General features: G+C 53.9%; 2 protein-coding genes across 2 annotated transcripts; one reads left to right on the forward strand and one right to left on the reverse strand.

Annotated features, from left to right (window-relative positions):
* Window positions 1–6,822, forward strand: NMRK2 (nicotinamide riboside kinase 2). The gene is made up of 8 exons (XM_075524280.1): window positions 1–182; window positions 1,628–1,718; window positions 3,124–3,172; window positions 3,370–3,541; window positions 5,164–5,235; window positions 5,763–5,869; window positions 6,266–6,351; window positions 6,457–6,822. Exons 1-7 carry the CDS (start codon window positions 157–159, stop codon window positions 6,349–6,351), a joined length of 603 nt encoding a protein of 200 aa, XP_075380395.1. The 5' UTR covers window positions 1–156; the 3' UTR covers window positions 6,457–6,822.
* A 4,979-nt stretch (window positions 6,823–11,801) lies between these two features.
* Window positions 11,802–18,479, reverse strand: DAPK3 (death associated protein kinase 3). Its single transcript, XM_075524279.1, has 9 exons — window positions 18,387–18,479; window positions 16,809–16,952; window positions 14,891–15,251; window positions 14,553–14,682; window positions 14,341–14,389; window positions 14,149–14,175; window positions 13,896–14,048; window positions 13,217–13,262; window positions 11,802–12,994 (listed from the first exon to the last, which is right to left on the reverse strand). The coding sequence occupies exons 2-9, from the start codon at window positions 16,868–16,870 to the stop codon at window positions 12,452–12,454; spliced, it is 1,371 nt and encodes a 456-aa protein (XP_075380394.1). The 5' UTR covers window positions 16,871–16,952; window positions 18,387–18,479; the 3' UTR covers window positions 11,802–12,451.
* Between the last annotated feature and the right edge of the window lie 25 nt (window positions 18,480–18,504).

Below are 18,504 nucleotides of genomic sequence, written 5' to 3' on the forward strand. Positions count from 1 at the left end.
TTTTCCTTCAATGAAATAGTAAGGTGAGGCAGAGCTGAGGGGGGGAAACAGAGGGCAAAGGATCAGGTGTAGTTTTGTTCCGCTGAAAGAAATTTCAGCGTTTCTAAATTTGTTTTTTTCTCACCACATTCCTGCTAAGGAGGCAACTCTGCAAAGATGAAATACATCATAGGCATCGGAGGGTAAGTTCCTGTTAATATTGCATGCGTATATGCTGCTTTTTCTTCCTGTTTAATTGTTGTAAGATGACTGAAGACTTGGAGACTGTATATCTGCCTATAAAATAATATTACAGGATTCTAGAACTTGCTGACTCTGAATTCATGCTGCTTTTACTTAACGCAGAGAGCTCTGCAGGGCGGCACATACCAAACTTTTATAGTGTTAACAGGAGGTATACTGAAGTAGAAGAAAGTATTTCAAGTAATTTTATAGGTCAGATGAAGGGAGTGGTGTGCCTCAGCTATGAAAAAGGATGTTTTCAACATCAAGTTAGACTTTCAAGTTTCTCTGAAAGACAAAAGAGGAAAAAAAATCTGTTTCAAATAAGATAGAGGGGGGAAGGTATACAAAAAGCTTTTATTTTCTCCAGCAAAGTAGGGTTTGGAAGCGAGCCTGCATGCGTGCTCAGGACAGGGCGACAGAGCTTGGCGCATCCCCGCTGACTGCAGAAGGGCTTGCAAAACTGACACCGGGCAAGACCTGGATTTACAACGTGGGTTAAAGACAGTGTCAGATTTTTATAGCCTTTGAATAAAAAGCTAGAAATAAGCACAGTCAGGCTTGACAGTCCTCTCCTTTGGAGAGGAAGATTATTCAGGCCTTTTGTATTAGAACAGGCTTTGCAGGCACAAGGAAGCCTGAATCGTTCTCTGAGAAAAGAGCGAGCTTCCCTCATTCATAATTCATTTAAGGCGTTTTTAAAAAGCATTTTTTGCAAGCTCGACTTTCACGAGGCGGCTTCTTAAGCCGAGGAGCGTAAGCCTCCTAACGAGCAAGGGTGTTTTAGGGCAATGAATGCCGGCAAGGGCGCGTTTTAAATCTACCTCGGAAGCTGCCAGCTCCCTGCGCGGGGACAGCCCTGCCGAGCCCCAGCGGGGAAGGCGCCAGCGGTCACCGAAACCCCCGCGGGGGCTGACAGGGCGCCCTGACGAAGGGCAGCTCAGCGCCTGGAGCCGCGCGGCCTCCTCCATCTTGAGAAGGCGCCCGCCGGACTTCCTCCAGCTCAGGCAGAATCGCGGAGAGCGAGGCTGGGGGAGCCCCGCCAGCCCTCCCGCCCGGGAAGCCGCTCTGAGGGGAGCAGAGATGGCGGCGCGGCCCCGCGCTCCCTCAGCCCGGCCGTTGAGCGGGCGGGAAGCGGCGCGGCCGTTAGGAGCGGCGCGAGCCCCCTGGGAGCCCGCGCGCGCGCCGGACACAGCCAGTTGCCGGCGGGGAAGGGGCGGGGCGGGGAGCGGTCACAGCCAATCGACGGCCAGCGCGCGCCGTGGCGCCGGCGAAGCGGGAAATTCAAACGGGCCGGGCGCGGGGCGCTGCTGGGGTTCGTTTCCCCTCAGAGCGTCCCGCTGAGGGCCGGGGGGTTCCCGTGGCTCTAACGCGGTTCTCGCCTCTGTCCCACCTCTCCGTGCAGTGTCACCAACGGTGGCAAAACCACCTTGACCAACAGAATCATCAAGGCGCTTCCCAACTGCTGTGTGGTCCATCAGGATGACTTCTTCAAGGTAAGCCGAGCTCCTCCCCTTGTTTAGAATATCAACTTCTACTTGTATATGTAGTGATAGTTGTAGCAGGCCCCCCCGTAAGTTTTATATACTTGTGCATGCTTTCCAAGTAAGTTTTGACAGCTTAGGAGTAATGCATTTTCTGATTGATTTATTTTTATATTATAAAATATGGTTTTCATACATTTAACTTTTTAAATTACTTTGAACAGGTGAGGAGATACTGACCTTTACAAATGTCGGTATCTGCCAGTTTCCACAGAAGTGGAGCTTGGCATGGCCGAGCACAGAACAGTTGCAGCAAAATCTCCCTTTAGTTTTAACAATAGGTCTAACTTTAGGTCGAACTACTGATCTAAGTTAGAGGTTATTTACTGTACTCTTCACAAAGCACTTTCTCCATGTCGGGTTTTCCTCCTTATTTTATTTAAATAAGAATGTTGCTTGTAAATGATATTTTAGGATTTAAGCACACCTACACTACTTTAAATGCAGAAGGACAGTTGTATGGGGGAGCTTTGACAGCTCCGTATCAGAAACCCAACTCAAAGATCGCTAAAGATGAATACAGAAGACCTGTGCTGACTTGGGTGCCTTCTGCACCAAGCCTGGGAGAGCAGCAGGGGAAGCGCTCATGTCAGAACTGTGTTACTAAACCCTGTCGGCTGCAGCCATTTCATGGGAATTGTGATATAGCTGGACCCCACCACACGTGGAAGTCCAAGAGACGTGGCAAAATGCCTGAAGCAGTTGTATGTTGTCCCCTGACACGCGAGGTGCTCCAGCATTGGCAGTTTGTCCTGCCTTTGCAGGAGCACACGCCATACAAAATGGAATGAGACGCTTATTTGGAAGAGCTTCTTTGCCAGAAGCTTCCTGCACAAATTTGGTCAGCTATGAGCCCTTGAAGTAGAGAAGGAATTTTCCATAAAGATGTATAACTTCTCACTAGTGTGTTTAGCTTGCAAATGCTCGTGCAAATAAAGCTATAACTAAGTGATCAAAAGTCATGCTATGCTGACCTGCATTTTTATTAGAGCTGTTAGGAGTTAAAACAGCTATTATTGAACATGTAAATTTTAGCACTTACTTAACACTGTATTTGCATTTTAAGTTCTTAGATGTTGACTTATAAACAGGGACCTGTAGTATTTTGGCTAATAACACCGTGTCAAATTGTTAACCTAGAACTCTTTGTCCAAAGTGGCTTGACTGAGCCAAGAAAGCTTTTCAAAGTTCTTGGGGTTGGTGAAAGATGGGAACTTAAGTTGTAGGATCTGTAACTGTTTTGTTAAGTGAACACTTGCCTTGTTGTGTATTGCAGTAGTGTCCAGGTTGTGATCGGATCTTAGGTAACTGATCACGCTGAGTTTGCAGCAATGTTTTATTGCTCACTATATTTCAGCCACAAGATCAAATAGAAGTCGGGGAAGACGGCTTTAAACAATGGGATGGTAAGAGCAGTGCTCGCTATAGGATGCAGTAATGTATATTTTTCCTAAGTATTTCTTTTTTAATTATTAAAGATTTAATAGTAAATTTATGTAATTTCAATTTTACAAGTTCATTCTATATTATACTTTCAAGCCTACAAGGTTCGTGGTATTTGATTGTATACCTTTTTCCCACCCACCCCCTTTCTTCTAACTAGTGTTGGACTCCTTGGATATGGAGGCAATGGTGAGCACTGTGCGTGCGTGGATTGAGAACCCAGTGAAGTTTGCCCGTTCCCACGGGGTGAATGTTACGCCTGGCTCTAAAGAGCCAGCCTCCAAAGATATCCATATATTGGTCATTGAAGGCTTCCTGCTTTATAATTACAAGTAAGGTTTGGGGAACTATTAACGGTTTGCCAGGGAAGAACACTAGATCCCTAGTGTCAGGGCTAAACCCTCCTTTTTACTAATATACCCTTCCTGCCTTGTTCTGAGGTATCATGCGTAAGAATTTTTCTCATGTAAAATTGACCAGTAAATGCTGGTAAAACTGAGGTGCACAAGGTGAATTTCTCAAGGTAACACAGGAAGTTCTCATTTAGGGCACACCCTTCAACTCTAGGGCACGAGGAGCTTTAAACCAGCCCGTGTAAATACTGAGCCAGCAGTGAAGGCACAGGCTGCCCTCCCACTGCGGTGCCTAAACCTTGACCTGAAAAGTTGTTGATAAGAATGAGAAGATAATCCGTCCTGCATTCACTACTTGGAATCTCTCCTGGAATTTAGGAATAGTTCTCATGTGATACACATGCTTGTTTAACACTGACTAAATTGAGCTTAGTAATTAATTGTACATTGGAGCAAAGATCAACCTTTTTTTGCCTTTTTTTATATGGGGGAAAAATGCTTGGCAAGAAGATGGGGAGACTAGCAGTGAAGAGAGAGAAAACTTCCAGTAACTAGATATATAAACCTCAGAAAATCACATGCCATAAACATGATGAGCAAAAGATTCTTGGCTCCAAATCATAGTTTTGTTTACAAAACTCTCAAGAGAACAAGCTGTGCATGACGCTTAGCAAAAATGGAGTTGTTTAAGCTGTACCATAAGACAAGCAGCACCATTCTGGCTTTCCAAACTGAATGGAAAATGGTAAATGGCAGTCTCAGACTAGCCATACCGAGAATGGCCAAGTGGAGATTGTGCTGGCAAACTGCCTGGTGTTCTTGGCCTGTCCCCCGGGAGGTAACTCTCGGTATCTCTCCTGAAGGTTACAAATACCTCTGAAGTGCTCTGTCTTGTTAATTGGAGCCTTTCCTTAGCCCAGAGGGAGTATTTCATCCACAGACCCGGAGCTAGTTCGGTTCATACTATATTAAGCATTTATGCAACCCTTAGTAGGCTTTTAGAAGTCTCAGTCCCACCAGGTTCAAACTAGATTTGCTCTAAGGATTTTTCTGGGTTTATTTGCTTCAGCCTAATAGTGCAATGCAGTAAGCCACAGTAGAGCTAACTGCCTGTATTTCTGGAAAAGAACATGAGCTGATGAGTTGCCTTGTACCAGATCTGTGTGCCTATGCACATTTTGACAGCTTGCTTCTGCACAACAAGCCAGACAGTTTGATAAGTCAGTTCATATCAGATTGAGGAATTGCAATTTTGGTCTACTGCAAAGCAGAATTTGAAATGATCTAGGAAGAGAGTCAGGGTTCACACCCCAGCCCAGTGTCTGACCCTCCACAGTAACTACCAGCAGGTATTTGGGTGGGAAAAGTACTTGCTGTACCAGTCTGACCTTCAGAAAACGGCATTCTCCATGTTTATAGCTACTAATAAACCTACTGTACGTTAGCTTGTTTCTTCATGAAACCACTTACACTTCTGTTGTCTGCAATAGACACAAATACCAGAGAGGCAGAAAGGTTTTTATGGCTTTCAGGGATGATTTAACACTTTTCTCTGTCAGGAAAAAAAAATAGACACATTCTTTCTTTCTACCCTACCCTAGACCACTGATAGACCTATTTGACATCCGCTACTACTTGGCAGTTCCGTACGATGAATGCAAAAGGAGGAGAAGGTAAGAAGATTCTTTGACACAAGTCTAAATCCTTCCTTCCAGTAAAGACCCTCTACAAGAGGCAAGCCTTCAGGCTGCCTTTCTGTTGCTATTAATGGGATACATTGGTGTCAGTTACAAATTGGAATTACAGTTTAATGTTTTAATTTAATTGGAGAAAGAGACTTTCACGTGGCACTTTCTGAAACTTTAGATCTGGCAGCCCCCTTTTGGGGGGGTTTATGGAGATCAGCACATCGGTGCAAAAGGAACAGGGTTGTCATGTGCTTCCCCCATGAGCATCAGTAAGCCCTCAGACTGCTTGCTTTGCCTTCATCGGCTACCTGCAGCTTCTGTATTCGCCTTGGGGGCTTAAATAAACTTGTTGCAAACCACAGAGACATATGGATGAGAAATTGGACTGTGACAATCAGCTTTTACATAAATGCAGCAGAGCGGCGGTCAGATTAACTGCAGGCTTTAGCAGTGTGCAAGAGGCAGCGTAATCCCAGTAGCCCTCATGTTCTCTTCTCTTTTGCTATTTGCAGTACACGTAACTACACTGTTCCTGACCCACCGGGTCTCTTTGATGGACACGTCTGGCCCATGTACTTAAAACACCGGAAAGAAATGGAGGACAGCGGTGTTGATGTTGGTAAGCCTCCCTAACTACAAATCCTTTGGCATTGTACTTCGGATTTTAAGGAAGTCAGTAATTTAATTCAAGGAAACTAACTGCAATGATGCAAGGCACTATTTTTACTACTCAGTTGTAATCCTGGCCTACTTTCTGTCCAGATAAATATATGCACTTTTATAGCTAAGAACTTCTTCCCTTTGTGTCAAATTATAAGCACTTGGGGGAGCAGGGGAAGAAAAACCACATTTTTTATAATGGGGTAAGAGATTTTGTGGGCTGTAGTTTTTCAGGATGGTTCTGTTTTTCTGTTGTTATTTGGGTCAAGAGAGTATTAAATATTTTAAAACTAATCTAGAGAAATCTTGTTCTGATTGGAAACCTACAGCCTGAAACCTCCATCTCCTTTTTCAGTTTATTTAGATGGACTGAAGTCTAGAGATGAACTTTACAATCAAGTCTTCGAAGATATTCAGAACAAGCTTTTAAATTGCTTATAGGTAACTACGTCCCTGCTCTCGAGGGGGTGAAACGTGAGGGACTGACTGCTGGAAACAACCTGCCTCTACGCTCGGGTAGTCACACTTTCCCTTCTTGCTTTTCAGGGTCTCGGAAGACCTGACAGACCCATGTACAGAATGATGTAAATAGTACTTAGAAGTCGGAATGAGGGTTTATTTGTGTAAACTCTTCTTATACTGTCCCTTGGAAAGTATCTTTTGTATATAATTGAAAAAATTAAGATAACTTATTCACAACTCTGTGATGGACAGGATTTTTTTATTTTCTTATTTTATATTCCACTGGCTTAAGCATAAGTTGAAAATGCATTTTTATAATGGAACAAGTAGAGCTGCATTGGGAAAACAACTGACTCTTCTGCTTATGTGCTTCTGCAGACATTAGTCTTCATGTAATGGCTTGTTTGTAATGTCATCTCTTAAATTCAGTAAAAATCAAATTCAAATCTTTTTTTTTTTTGAGGGCCTGTTTTAATACATCAGTCACCTTTACTGTAGTAGAAATTGGCACAAAACTCCCCCAAAACACAACAGCAGCCCCTGCTTTTTTGTATGGCATTCAAAATTTCATACCTGTGCAGCCTTGAACCTCCTTTCATGTGTCAGTGTTTTGGTTTCAGTGATAACGCTGGGCTGGAAACCTAGTTCAGACATCCCAAGGAGAGTGAGATTCTCCAAGGTGGTTATGGGAGTGAACAGCACTGCAGATATTTTTAAAGTGCTGGTATGAAAGCAGTTTTATGTCAGCCTCAGCTTCTTGGCGTTTCTCACTTCATGCTCAAAACAAATTAGCACATAAAGATACTATGGCCTGTTTTGCACCAACAGTCAAGTGCTCCCAAGGTGAGAAGTTTGGACAGAAGCCTCTCTTTGCCTTTTGCAATCCACACAAGAACGCTATTTGGTCCTAAATAACCTCCAGAGGTAGAAATGGCTATAGTTGTGAACTTGAAATCCAGAAGGCAAATCAGTAGGATTTCTCAGGGAAGGAGAACAGCAGCCTCGTATTAAAACTGCGCTACCTCAGGAAACACTTTTTTGGGAATTAGTACTGAAAATGCCATCCTAATTTCACAGTTTGAAACAACCACCATTTAAACACCTCCTTGCAGTGCACGTACAAAATGTGCCCTGCAGACGAGCTTACACCCAAACAGGTTATGTATTTTTGGCAAAATCCTGCATTGAAGCACCTGATAGCACATTACAACTCTAAAATGTAGGACCAGGAGGTTCTGCTTTTTCAAATGCTTCCAGTAAGTTTGTAGAAAGTCCACAGATTTATTCATCCATGTCCTTCCTTTCTAGCAAAACTGTAAGTAAAATACCAGTGGCGATAGTTTTACTGATTTTTTTTTTTTCTGTTTATAGGCTTTTTCTGGGTATTTCAGTGAGATAAAAAAAGCCTCCCACTCCAAGCAAGAGAGCAGAAAAGTCATTAGGCGAACACAATTGGAATATTGAAATAAATCATAACATGGAGCATAATATGCTCAAGAAAGGAATGGGGATATTGTTCCTGAAGCAAAACTGAGCCCTAGCCCTTTATTTTCCTGCTTATCATGTACTTTTGTTGAGAACAACATTCTGCCCGAGCTTCCTCCTTTATGAATAGCACAACTCCTATTCTTCACCAGGCTTTTAGGCAGAGCCTCTGCCCGTGAGCCGAACGGTGACCTTCACCCGGGCAGCCCCGCAGGCAGCCTGAGTAGCACAATGGTGAGGGCTACAAAACATGTCACCTCCTCTTTGCCCCGTCCGCTTGCATGGGTCTGTGCTGCCACCAGCCACGCCAGGGGCAACATCTGCACTTGTGTGTGCTGGGGACAACAGCAGCTTGCTGTGGCTGTGGACTAGACTAGACTAGTTCAGTTGGAAGGGCCCTACAGCGGTCACCTGGTCCAACGGCCTGACCGCTTCAGGGCTGACCAACAGCTAAAGCATGTTCTTAAGGGCATTGTCCAAATGCCTCTCAAACGCTGACAGGCTTGGGGCATCAGCCACCTCTCCAGGAAGCCTGTTCGGTGTGTGACTGACCCCCTCGGTAAAGAAATGCTTCCTAACATCAGGTCTGAACCTCCCCTGGCGCAGCTTTGAACCATTCCCAGCCATCCTGTCCCTGGATCCCAGGGAGAAGGGATCAGCACCTCCCTCTCCACATCCCCTCCTCAGGAAGCTGCAGAGAGCAATGAGGTTGCCCCTCAGCTTCCTTCTCTCCAAAGGAGACAAACCCAGAGCCCTCGGCCGCTCCTCACAGGACATGCCTTCCAGCCCCGTCACCAGCTTGGCTGCCCTCCTCTGGGCACATTCGAGGACCTTCACATCCTTCTCAAAGGGCGGGGCCCAGCACTGTAGCTCTGCACGCACGATGAAGACCTGGTTGCAGCGCTGTCCTTGGCTAGTGGCTAGCTCCAAGCTAATAATAAATTTTCCACACCGCTCTGTGCCTGGTAACTAACTGAGGTTAAATACTGTGGTGAGATAGGTGAGCGTGCTGAGATCTGTCAACCTGCTATCAAAATACGCCGGCTAAAGATAGGAAGTGCCATTAAACTGATGTACTAAAGCACATGCGGCGCACCACGCATAAAAGGTTCACCACGTTAAAGTACAAAACCTCTCACGTGGGATGAGTGTGGTGATCTTTTGGGCACTAAAATAACTTGGCTGTGGTGTCAGCACAGCTCGCTTCAGAAGATTTTTGGGCATGCCTTAATTAGAAGCATTGCTCCAGAAAAGCAGCTGCCACAGATTAGCAAGAAGTCACCCAAAAACCACCAAGCCTGTTTCAAGGGGTGTTTTAAACAGCCTGGTGAAGCAGCCAGCAGCAAGTCAGATCCACCACCTTGTCCTTGTGTTACACCGCTATTTTCCGATTGTCTGGCCAGAACAGGGACGCCACAGCCAGAAACGAGACATGAATGCTGATGGCATCACCCACACTTCCACAAGCTATAAAAAGGCATATTTCCTTGTGTGCAACCCCGTGCGTGCCTGGAGAGACCCACAAAACTATAATTACACCGTTACACGGCCGGGCGCTCGTCAATGGCAAAGCTGAGGAACGCCTGAGCCAGGGACAGTGTGCTGCGACTTGTCACCGATACCTTGTAAGTCCATTTGACATCGTTACGTGGAGCCTTTCCCGCAGATTAGCTGCAGCTCTGCTCGCTGGCAGAAAAAAAAGCAGCCTCAGCTCCCCAGCGGGATCCGGCATATAATTTCCATCAGGGTTTCCCCCGTGTTAACAGATAGGTTTAACCCTCGCCTGATAAGCCATGCAAAACCATTTTGCTTTCATGAAGACATAGAAGGCAAAAGACATCGCGCTCCCTTCAAGCCAGCCTCTAGGAAGCAAAAATCGAAGCCTAAAAAGGCCACTTTGCTATTCTCTGCCCGCAGAGAATATACAACACCCCAGGGCGGCGTTAGCTCCGGCTGCAAAGAGGGGAACCAAGGCAGAACATCCCAGTGCGTCATATCGCCGAAATCTCCTGGGGACCAGCACACCCCCTCGCTTCTGAGCACCACCCGAGTTCCTAGTGTTTAGTATTAGCTGAGTCCCTATGGTATTTACGTCCTGGACACTTTCTCCCCAGTAAATCCTCCTCCACGGTATTTTTCCCCTTCTTTGCAGCTGTACATGGTACATCGTGCAGCCTGCTGAACTCGTGCCAAGTACTGTGCAATTTAAAACCCTCTAAAGCAGGTCACCCTGAGCGCAGCGGCAATAAAACCCACCCCAAATTCTGCTTTTTAAAAAATGTTTTGGTGTTATCTTGTGCATCCACCAGGATGAGATCTCCTGCTACCACCCCCTCCAGAGCAGCGTACCTGCCGGGCAGCTGGGGAGGAGACAGCCGTGCCGGCCAAGGTGAATGGCCAGCCACTTCCAAGAGCCTTGAAACAGAAACCGGCGGCACGAGGAGCATCTGGGAAGCCTTAGCACTATGTGAACTTTGCACAGCTCGGGAACAACTGTTGCTACAGGATTTCCATACATCCTTTCACACGCTGGCTCTGGTGACGAACCAGCTCTGCAAGAGCAGATCAAATGCCCAGGACTCCAGCTGAATCCGCACCCCAAAGCCTCCCCCCGACCCCCAGCCTCCAGGACGCAGCGCCTGGAGGGAGGACGACGGCCTCAAGCCCCCCAGCCAGGCTCCAGCATCCCCCACCATGGCCGGACCCCCCTCCAGCACGCTGGGGCCGCAGCACAGATCCTGCTCTGCCCTGGGACGCTGCCGCCAGCCGGGCGGTCACGCCGTCACCCCTGGATGCCAAGTGCCTTGGCCTGGAAAAATGGGACAGACTAAAATTATCCCCGAGCCTGCGTGCCCCGCAGGTTGGGATGAAACCTACACCCCGTGGGACGTCAGCGGGCAGCGGCCGGCACGCGGGGCTGCCCGACGGCTGGCGTGGATGGGGGCACAGGGCATGTCCCCTCCGCCCAGGCTGTGCCTATCTTGTTGCCACCCCAAAGCTGCAGGGGGGGACACTGGAGTGACAAATAAAGCCTGAATTGAGCAAATCCCCTCAGCCCGGAGCTCAGGCGGAGGAAAACCCCCCACTGCCCCCCCGGCCACGGGTGCTGGTGAGCCAGAGGGACACCTGCCATCCGCTGGGATTTGGCCGGTGATTCCCCCAGGTCAAATTCAGCTGGATTTTGGCTCCATCGCCACAGGGCCGTGGGCAGCCGGAAACCCCTCGGTGCTCGTGGTGGAAACCCAGCACCAGGCTCTCGCGCGTGCTCTGCGGAAAGCGGCGATTTGGGACCTTGTGCCCCCGTCCCCAGGAGGCCAGGGGTGAGGGGACAGGGTCCAGCCCACGCTGGCCCCCCGGCCCCAGCCACCAGCTGCTCTCCGGCACTCACCGGCGCATCTCCTGGTGATGCCAAGAGCCCAGCAGCCCTTCCTGGCCCCGATAACATTGGGGGTAATTCCTTGTCCACTCTGTTCCCATGCAAAACAGGATCTGGCTGGTGTCCTGCAAAAGAGGGATCCCTGGGGAAAAGGGTAGGGACCCCCTGGGACCCTCCCCACACCCAAGGGCCTTCCCTGAGCCCCAGGGACCTCCCCAAACCCCTCCAGACCTTCTCCAGTTCCCAGAACCAGCCCCCAACCTTCCCTGAGCCCCCCAGACCTCCCCCGGGGTCTGAGGCAAGAGGGGCTGGGGGCCCCCCCACCCGGGAGCATCCTGCAACCCAGCCCCATGCCCACAGCCCCCTCCAAGCCCGCAGGGAGCTCGCCCGCCAGCGTTGGGGCCGATAAGGCAAAACAAAAGCTCTTCCCCTCCCAAATTAAGGAAATCCCTCCGGGACGGGAGTGCAAACACCATTTGGGGGCAGAGCAGAGGAGCCGTCACCTCACGGCGTGTCCTTGCCCCCTTCCCACCACCCATCCTCCCACAGCAGGAGCCAAGGCGGCCGCCCCGGTGCACGGAAACCTTTATTTTGTTAAAAGGGGGAGCGCCCGGTGGGCCCGAGGGCTGGGGTGGGTGCAGGGGGTTGCGATGCCCCGGGGGAGCAGGGGACGGCCAGGGTCACCCCTGGGGCTGCCGCGCCTTGGGCCACGCAGGAATCGGTCCTCAGTCACGGCTCGCATGTGGCAGATGCTGAGCTGCTGCCAGGGTTTAGAGGAGGGGTCTCCCCACCAAGACCCCCCCAGGCAGGGCGCTGCGGCAGCTCCCCGGGCGGGCCCAGGCCCCGGGTGGGACGGGGAGGGGAGGACTGGTCCCCGAGCCCTGCGGCAGCGAGGAGAGGGCAGCCAGGAGCACGGGGAGCACGCGGACGGCAAGCCAAGCAAGAGCCGCACGCAGGAAGCCAAAATCCAGGCGAGCACAACTCAAGCCCCCTGAGGCGGGGGTCTCCAGGGAGGCGCAAGCCCCCGGCACGCCACTGCGAGCCCAGCAGAGCCTGGGGACATTTACTGAAGGCTGTCGGTGGACCGGCTCCTCGGGAGAGCCAGGGGCAGAGCCACCGAGGTCCTTCCGGCGCTGCTGCCGCTGCGGGTCAGCGGGGGGAACTGGGAAGGACGGCCCAACCTCAGCCCGAGGGCAGCCGACCCCGGCACCAGCCGAGCTAGCGGATGCTGCCGTCTCCCTCGCCGCTCTGCAGCTTCTCCCGCTCAATGGACCATACCAGCTCCTGGACGAACTTCATCTCTGAGGCCACCTGCTTGGCCAACGCCTCGTAGTGGTTCTCCAGCTTTCGGTAACGCCTCTTGAGGCCGTTGGCCACCTGCACCACGCTCTTGGTCTCCTCCTGTGCCTGCTTCTTCAGGGCCTCCGTCTTCTGCAGCTCCTGCCGGATCTGGCGGAGGTCCTGGCTGATGCTCTCATTCTCCTCCTTGTACCATGACTCCTTCTCTTCATAGATGGACAGCAGGGCCTCGATGTCCTCCTGGAAGGACTTCTTGTTCCTCTCCAGCTCTCGGAGGCTCTCCTCAGCTGCAGCCACCTCCTCCATGACCTTAGAGAAGCGCTCGAAGTTGATGTACGTGTTGTTTGGCGGCATGCTGGAATGGGACTTGATGGTGTACTCCTTCAGGCGCGTGGTCTTCAGCCGGCGGCGCTCGGGCTTCTTGCAGTTGTCTTCATTGCGGACGTTCCTCCTCTTGATCACCTGTGGAGAGGGACAGCCGCAGGCGTGTGGCGCAGCCGGGACAGCGGCAGCCAGACAGCTTCAGCACCCACCCACAGTCCCTGACAGCGCAGCCACCAGCGGCACCAAACCAGCCCCAAGTGGGGGTTGGAAGAGCAGCGGAGAGCTGCCGGTGCATCAGCACCCACCCTCGACCTCTTGGATGTTTGACACCCAAAAGGTGCCGATTGTTTAACTTCTCACCTTAATCCAAGGGTGCTCCAGGCTTTGAGCGATGGTCATCCGCTTCCTGCAACGACAGCAAGGCTGCGACCGAGGGGCAGAGGCTTTGCTGTCTCTGTCCCAGTTAAACTCCTGGAAGAGCAGCTCGGATCTTATCACCTTTGGGGCGCGGATGAGCCCAGACAAACTCGCTGTACCCAGGGGCCACCCCAGACAGGGGCCGCATCCAGCTCCCATGCCCTCAGCCAGCCTCCCAAGAGCAAACGCACGCAGAAGAGCCCACACGAACCTCCCGACCGAGGCACAGCACCACTGCTCCCGCCCCAGCCCAGCATCCTGGGTGCCCCAGTCAGCCCTTGATCCCTTCCAAACCCCGCTCCCTCCATTTCAGCTGAGCTGCTGCACCCTCAGGGTGATCCCAGAATTCACCCCATGCCTGACGTGGGGGAGAGCCTTTGGTTTCAAGATGTTTTGCAACACCAAACCCTACAAGCAGCAGGAGGGAAACAGGGGGATAAATGGGATTTATAAACAACCAGCACAACAGAGATGGGCAAAGGACGGGCTGGCAGCAGGCAGGCTCGGAGCTAAACCCTAGCGCGGGCAGGAGATGTGGGAGCTGCCTGTATGCAGGGGGTCAGGGCAGGAGAGACCGTCCCCCCTCCCAGGGTAATCCCCAGCTCTGCTCCCTCTCTCTCACTTGGGGTCCTTGACAAGCAGGCGGCGGATGAAGTCCTTGGCCAGCTCGCTGGTGTTGCTGAAATACTCCTCGTCGAAGTCGTAGTTGACAGCGGATATGTTGGTCAGGGTCTCTTGCTTCGTTTCCCCCAGGAAGGGTGAGGCTCCGCTCAGCCTGTGGCGAGAGCGGGTTGTGACACCCCAACAAGGTGACAGCCCAAGGCGGGGGACTCGCCCTGCAGCGCCCGTCTCCCCCAGACTCCCCTTATACTCACAGGATGTAAGTGATGACCCCGATGCTCCTGGAAGAGAGAGGAAGATGAGGCTGAAGCCCCGCTGAGCGCCGTCGGCCCCCTCTCCCTGCGCTTTCAGCAGGAAGGGAGATACACCAGCACGACCCCGGTCCCGGGAACCGGCCGCTGGTGCCATTGGAAGGGGACTGGGAGTGGAGGGGGGGACTCACTCACCACATGTCAGCCTCCAGCCCCAGGGGTTCATAGTTCACAATTTCTGGGGCTTTAGAAGGAAAGAGGGAAGAAAACAGGCTAATTCTGGGGGAAAGACACACCCAGCAGCTGCCCAGCCTGCCGCACCAGGGCTTTGGGCATCTCTCCGGGATTAAGCCAAAGCTTTCAGAGCCCAGAGGAGCCGCACAGGAACACCGCCAGCCGGGTCTCACCTACAAACTCCGGGGTCCCAAATATATTCTTGAATTCATTCCCAGCTTCAATCTTGTGGGCAATCCCGAAGTCGATGAGTTTGATGCGAGGGTTTGGCACATTCTTGTCCAGCAGCATGATGTTCTCTGGCTACGGGGGGAGAGGAGCCGGTGTTTACCCCCACACGCTCGCCCGTGGGAGCCTTGTGCCGCCCTGGGCTCCTCTCCCCAGAGGAGAGAACACATGCCTCAAGTAGGGAGAGGTCCCAGAGCCAGCCCCACTGCTCCGCAGGAGCCTGGATGCTCGTCCCCGCTCCCCAGCTGCCGAGCACGGGGCGTTTGCACCTCCCAGACCTCACCTTCAAGTCAAAGTGGGCGATGCGCTTGGAGTGCAGGTAGTGCACCCCATCCAAGATCTGCTTGAGGAACTGGGTGGCCTCCTCCTCCGTCAGGGACTCCTTCTCAGCCAGGAAATCAAAGAGCTCGCCACCCGAGACCAGCTCCAGGATCAGCACCACGTCCGTCTTGTTCTCGAAGATGTCATGCAGCGTGATGATGTTGGGGTGCTGGATCTCCCGCAGGATGTCCACCTCCCTCTCAATCTCCTCCCGGCTCACGCCCCGACGGCTGGACGACAGCCGACGCTTCTTGATGAATTTGGCCGCGTATTCCAGACCTGTTTTCCTCTCTCGGCATTTTCGTACAATGGCAAACTGACCACTGCAGGATATGGAGAGGAGGTGAGGAGAGGACCTCCTGCATCGCACATGCTGGCGTGTGCTTGGCAGCGGGGTCAGCAGCAGCACGAGTATGGGAGACGCTGCGTGCAGGGACTCTGTGCTGTGCCGGAGGACGCACGGTTTCCCTGGGGTCTGTCGGGGATCAGGGTCCTCCCGGCACACAGCCAATGGTGGGGTTTACACACCCTGGCACCACTGGAGCAGGCGTGTAAACCCCAGTGCTGCCTGGCACGGAGGAAGGGAATTCCTCCGAGGGACACGGCAGCTGCTGACCCTCCCCGGGCTGTTCACGTGCTGCTGTGACCAGCCGGGGTGGGAGATGCTCAACGCCCACATTTCCAGCCAGGAGCCCTTGGGCTGCTCCCAGGAGCAAACCCTGGAGCCCGGCAAGGGACCATAATGCTCCAATGAAGAAGGTGGGCAGGGCCTGAAATAAAAGTAACCGCAGTTGACAGCTTAGTTCAAAGCGCGCTGTGGTCGGGGGCCGGGGGGAGGCAGGGCTCTGGGCATCGACAGGTGCTTCAAGGAGCCGGGTCCTGCCAACACCGGCATCGCTGCTACAGCAGGATCCTGACCCTTGTCCCTCCCCACCCCGGCCGAGCCCCCCGCGGCCCCTCTGCCAGGATGCACAAGAGCCCCTCAACACCTTCCCCTGAGGACGGGATCTGGCCCACATCCCCATGCTGCTCCCTCCCGGTGACGTGCGGTCCCCGTCACCAGCCTCCACGCACGCCTGGACCCAACACTCCTTTATACATCCTTGGATCATGGCCAGGGCCACCCACAGCCCCCCCCCGGGGCAGGGACCAGCCTTGCCCAGGTGGGATCCGGCCCCCAGGCACCATCTCTGTCCCCAGGGTTCACACCGGACCGCAGCTACAGCACAGCCCTGAAGGGACCCAGAGCAAACCGCTGGAAGCTCCCCCCCTTCTAAAAAAAACACTAAAGCCACCCAAAATGTTCCCACTGCACAATTATTTCCCAGTGCCCGAAAAGCCCCGTGCCCAGGCAGCCATGGTTGCGGCAGACCCCGAGTCCCGGCAGTGCCGGCAGGGGCTGGCGTGGCCAAGGAAGCGCTGGAGGATCCAAACCCAGCCCACACCCCTCCCACCGCCGCAGCCTTTGCATCCTGGATGATTAAATCCCATTTGCATGCAGTGATTCACCCCCAGATCTGTCCCGCAGGCGCAGAGCCAGGCGGCAGCGATGGAGAAGGGCCGGAAGCCGCCAGCACCAGCCCAGCAGCCCTGGCCAAACCCGGACAGGACAGGAGCTCTGCAGGGAGCTGCTAGGCCTGCCTAGATATAAGAGCGAGTTTAACATTAATTAATGCCCTTTTTTTTAATATAGAGCTGCTAGAGGTGCCTGGCTCTCAGCACAGCCCCCTGCCCCCTGCCCACCACCTGCAGGTAGCACAGAGGTGGCACAGGGGATGCCACCGGCACAGGGACACCACGAGGGCTTCAGCAGCCAGGTGAAGCTCGGGCAGGGGGTGCAGCCACGGAACCCCCCCAGAGCGCGGTGGGATGTCACTCACCTGCCCAGCTCTTCCCCCATCTCATAGAAGTCCTCCACGCTCTCCTGCCGGAAGGTGGACATGGCTGCGGGGCCCTGGCAGAGCTGAAGCCGCCCTGACCCTGCGAGCCGAGGAGGACGCCGGGGAGCAGCTGGGGATCAGCACCTGTGGCACCAGAAAAGGGGGTTTACGTTCTGGGAGCCGCACACTGACACCAGCGATGGACGGGCCCCACTCAAGGACCCCGTTCCCCCAGGGGGACAGAAGACAGGAAGGCAGGGAGCCCCAAAGCAGCGCAGCCCCATGCTGTGCTGTGCCATGGGGTGGCTGGGGCCGAGCCACAGATTATTCCTGGCCCCCCCCCAGGTCTCATCACACCCCAAGGCCCCTGGGAACCCCCTGCCCGCAACGGCCCCAGTGGGGAGAGAGGAGGGAATAGGGGTGGTGGCTGTGTAGGCCCCATGGGCGCCCTGGCCCCCATCCTCAACCCCAAACCCCTTGTCACCACAGCCAGCGACACCCAGCTGTGGTGAAGGGACCCCCCCACCCTGGCCAGCAGCACCCCGCCCTGCCCACAGCCCCCCTCATAGCACCTCCCTGCCTCACAGGCCCCACAGCCCCCAAAATCCCTCACAGCCTCTCAGGCCCCACAGCCCCCAAAATCTCTCACAGCCTCTCCCCGCCTCACAGGCCCCACAGCCCCCCTCAAAATCCCTCACAGCCCCTCCCTGCCTCACAGGCCCCACAACTCCCCCCATCCCTCACAGCTTCTCAGGCCCCACAGCCCCCAAAATCCCTCACAGCCCCTCCCTGCCTCACAGGCCCCACAGCCCCCCCCAAAATCCCCCACAGCCCCCCAAATCCCTCACAGCCCCTCCCTGCCTCACAGGCCCCACAGCCCCCAAAAGCCCCCACAACCCCCCCCAAAATCCCTCACAGCCTCTCCCTGCCTCACAGCCCCCAAAATCCCCCACAGCCCCCCAAATCCCACACAGCCTCTCCCTGCCTCACAGGCCCCACAGCCCCCAAAATCCCCCACAGCCCCCCAAATCCCTCACAGCCTCTCCCTGCCTCACAGGCCCCACAGCCCCCAAAATCCCCCACAGCCCCCCAAATCCCTCACAGCCCCTCCCTGCCTCACAGGCCCCACAGCCCCCAAAAGCCCCCACAACCCCCCCCCAAAATCCCTCACAGCCTCTCCCTGCCTCACAGCCCCCAAAATCCCCCACAGCCCCCCAAATCCCACACAGCCTCTCCCTGCCTCACAGGCCCCACAGCCCCCAAAATCCCCCACAGCCCCCCAAATCCCTCACAGCCTCTCCCTGCCTCACAGGCCCCACAGCCCCCCTCAAAATCCCCCACAGCCCCCCAAATCCCTCACAGCCCCTCCCTGCCTCACAGGCCCCACAACTCCCCCCATCCCTCACAGCCTCTCAGGCCCCACAGCCCCCAAAATCCCTCACAGCCTCTCCCTGCCTCACAGGCCCCACACCCACAGCCCCCCCACCTCTGACCCCCCCAAATTCAAGCTCTCGCCCCTCTCCCACCCTCAGAGGCCCCCAAACCCCCATCCCCGCCCCACATCCCCCCCCCCCCAACCTGGGCCGCCGCCGCCCTCGTCGCCGCCGCCGCATTCCAACACTGCTGCCGGCTCCGCCCACCCTTGGCTCCGCCCTCTCCGCGCGACGCCCCGCCCCGCCTACCGGCGCTGCGGGGC

This window comes from Mycteria americana, chromosome 24 (assembly GCF_035582795.1).
Source record: "Mycteria americana isolate JAX WOST 10 ecotype Jacksonville Zoo and Gardens chromosome 24, USCA_MyAme_1.0, whole genome shotgun sequence".
In the NCBI taxonomy this organism is placed as follows: Eukaryota; Metazoa; Chordata; class Aves; order Ciconiiformes; family Ciconiidae; genus Mycteria; species Mycteria americana.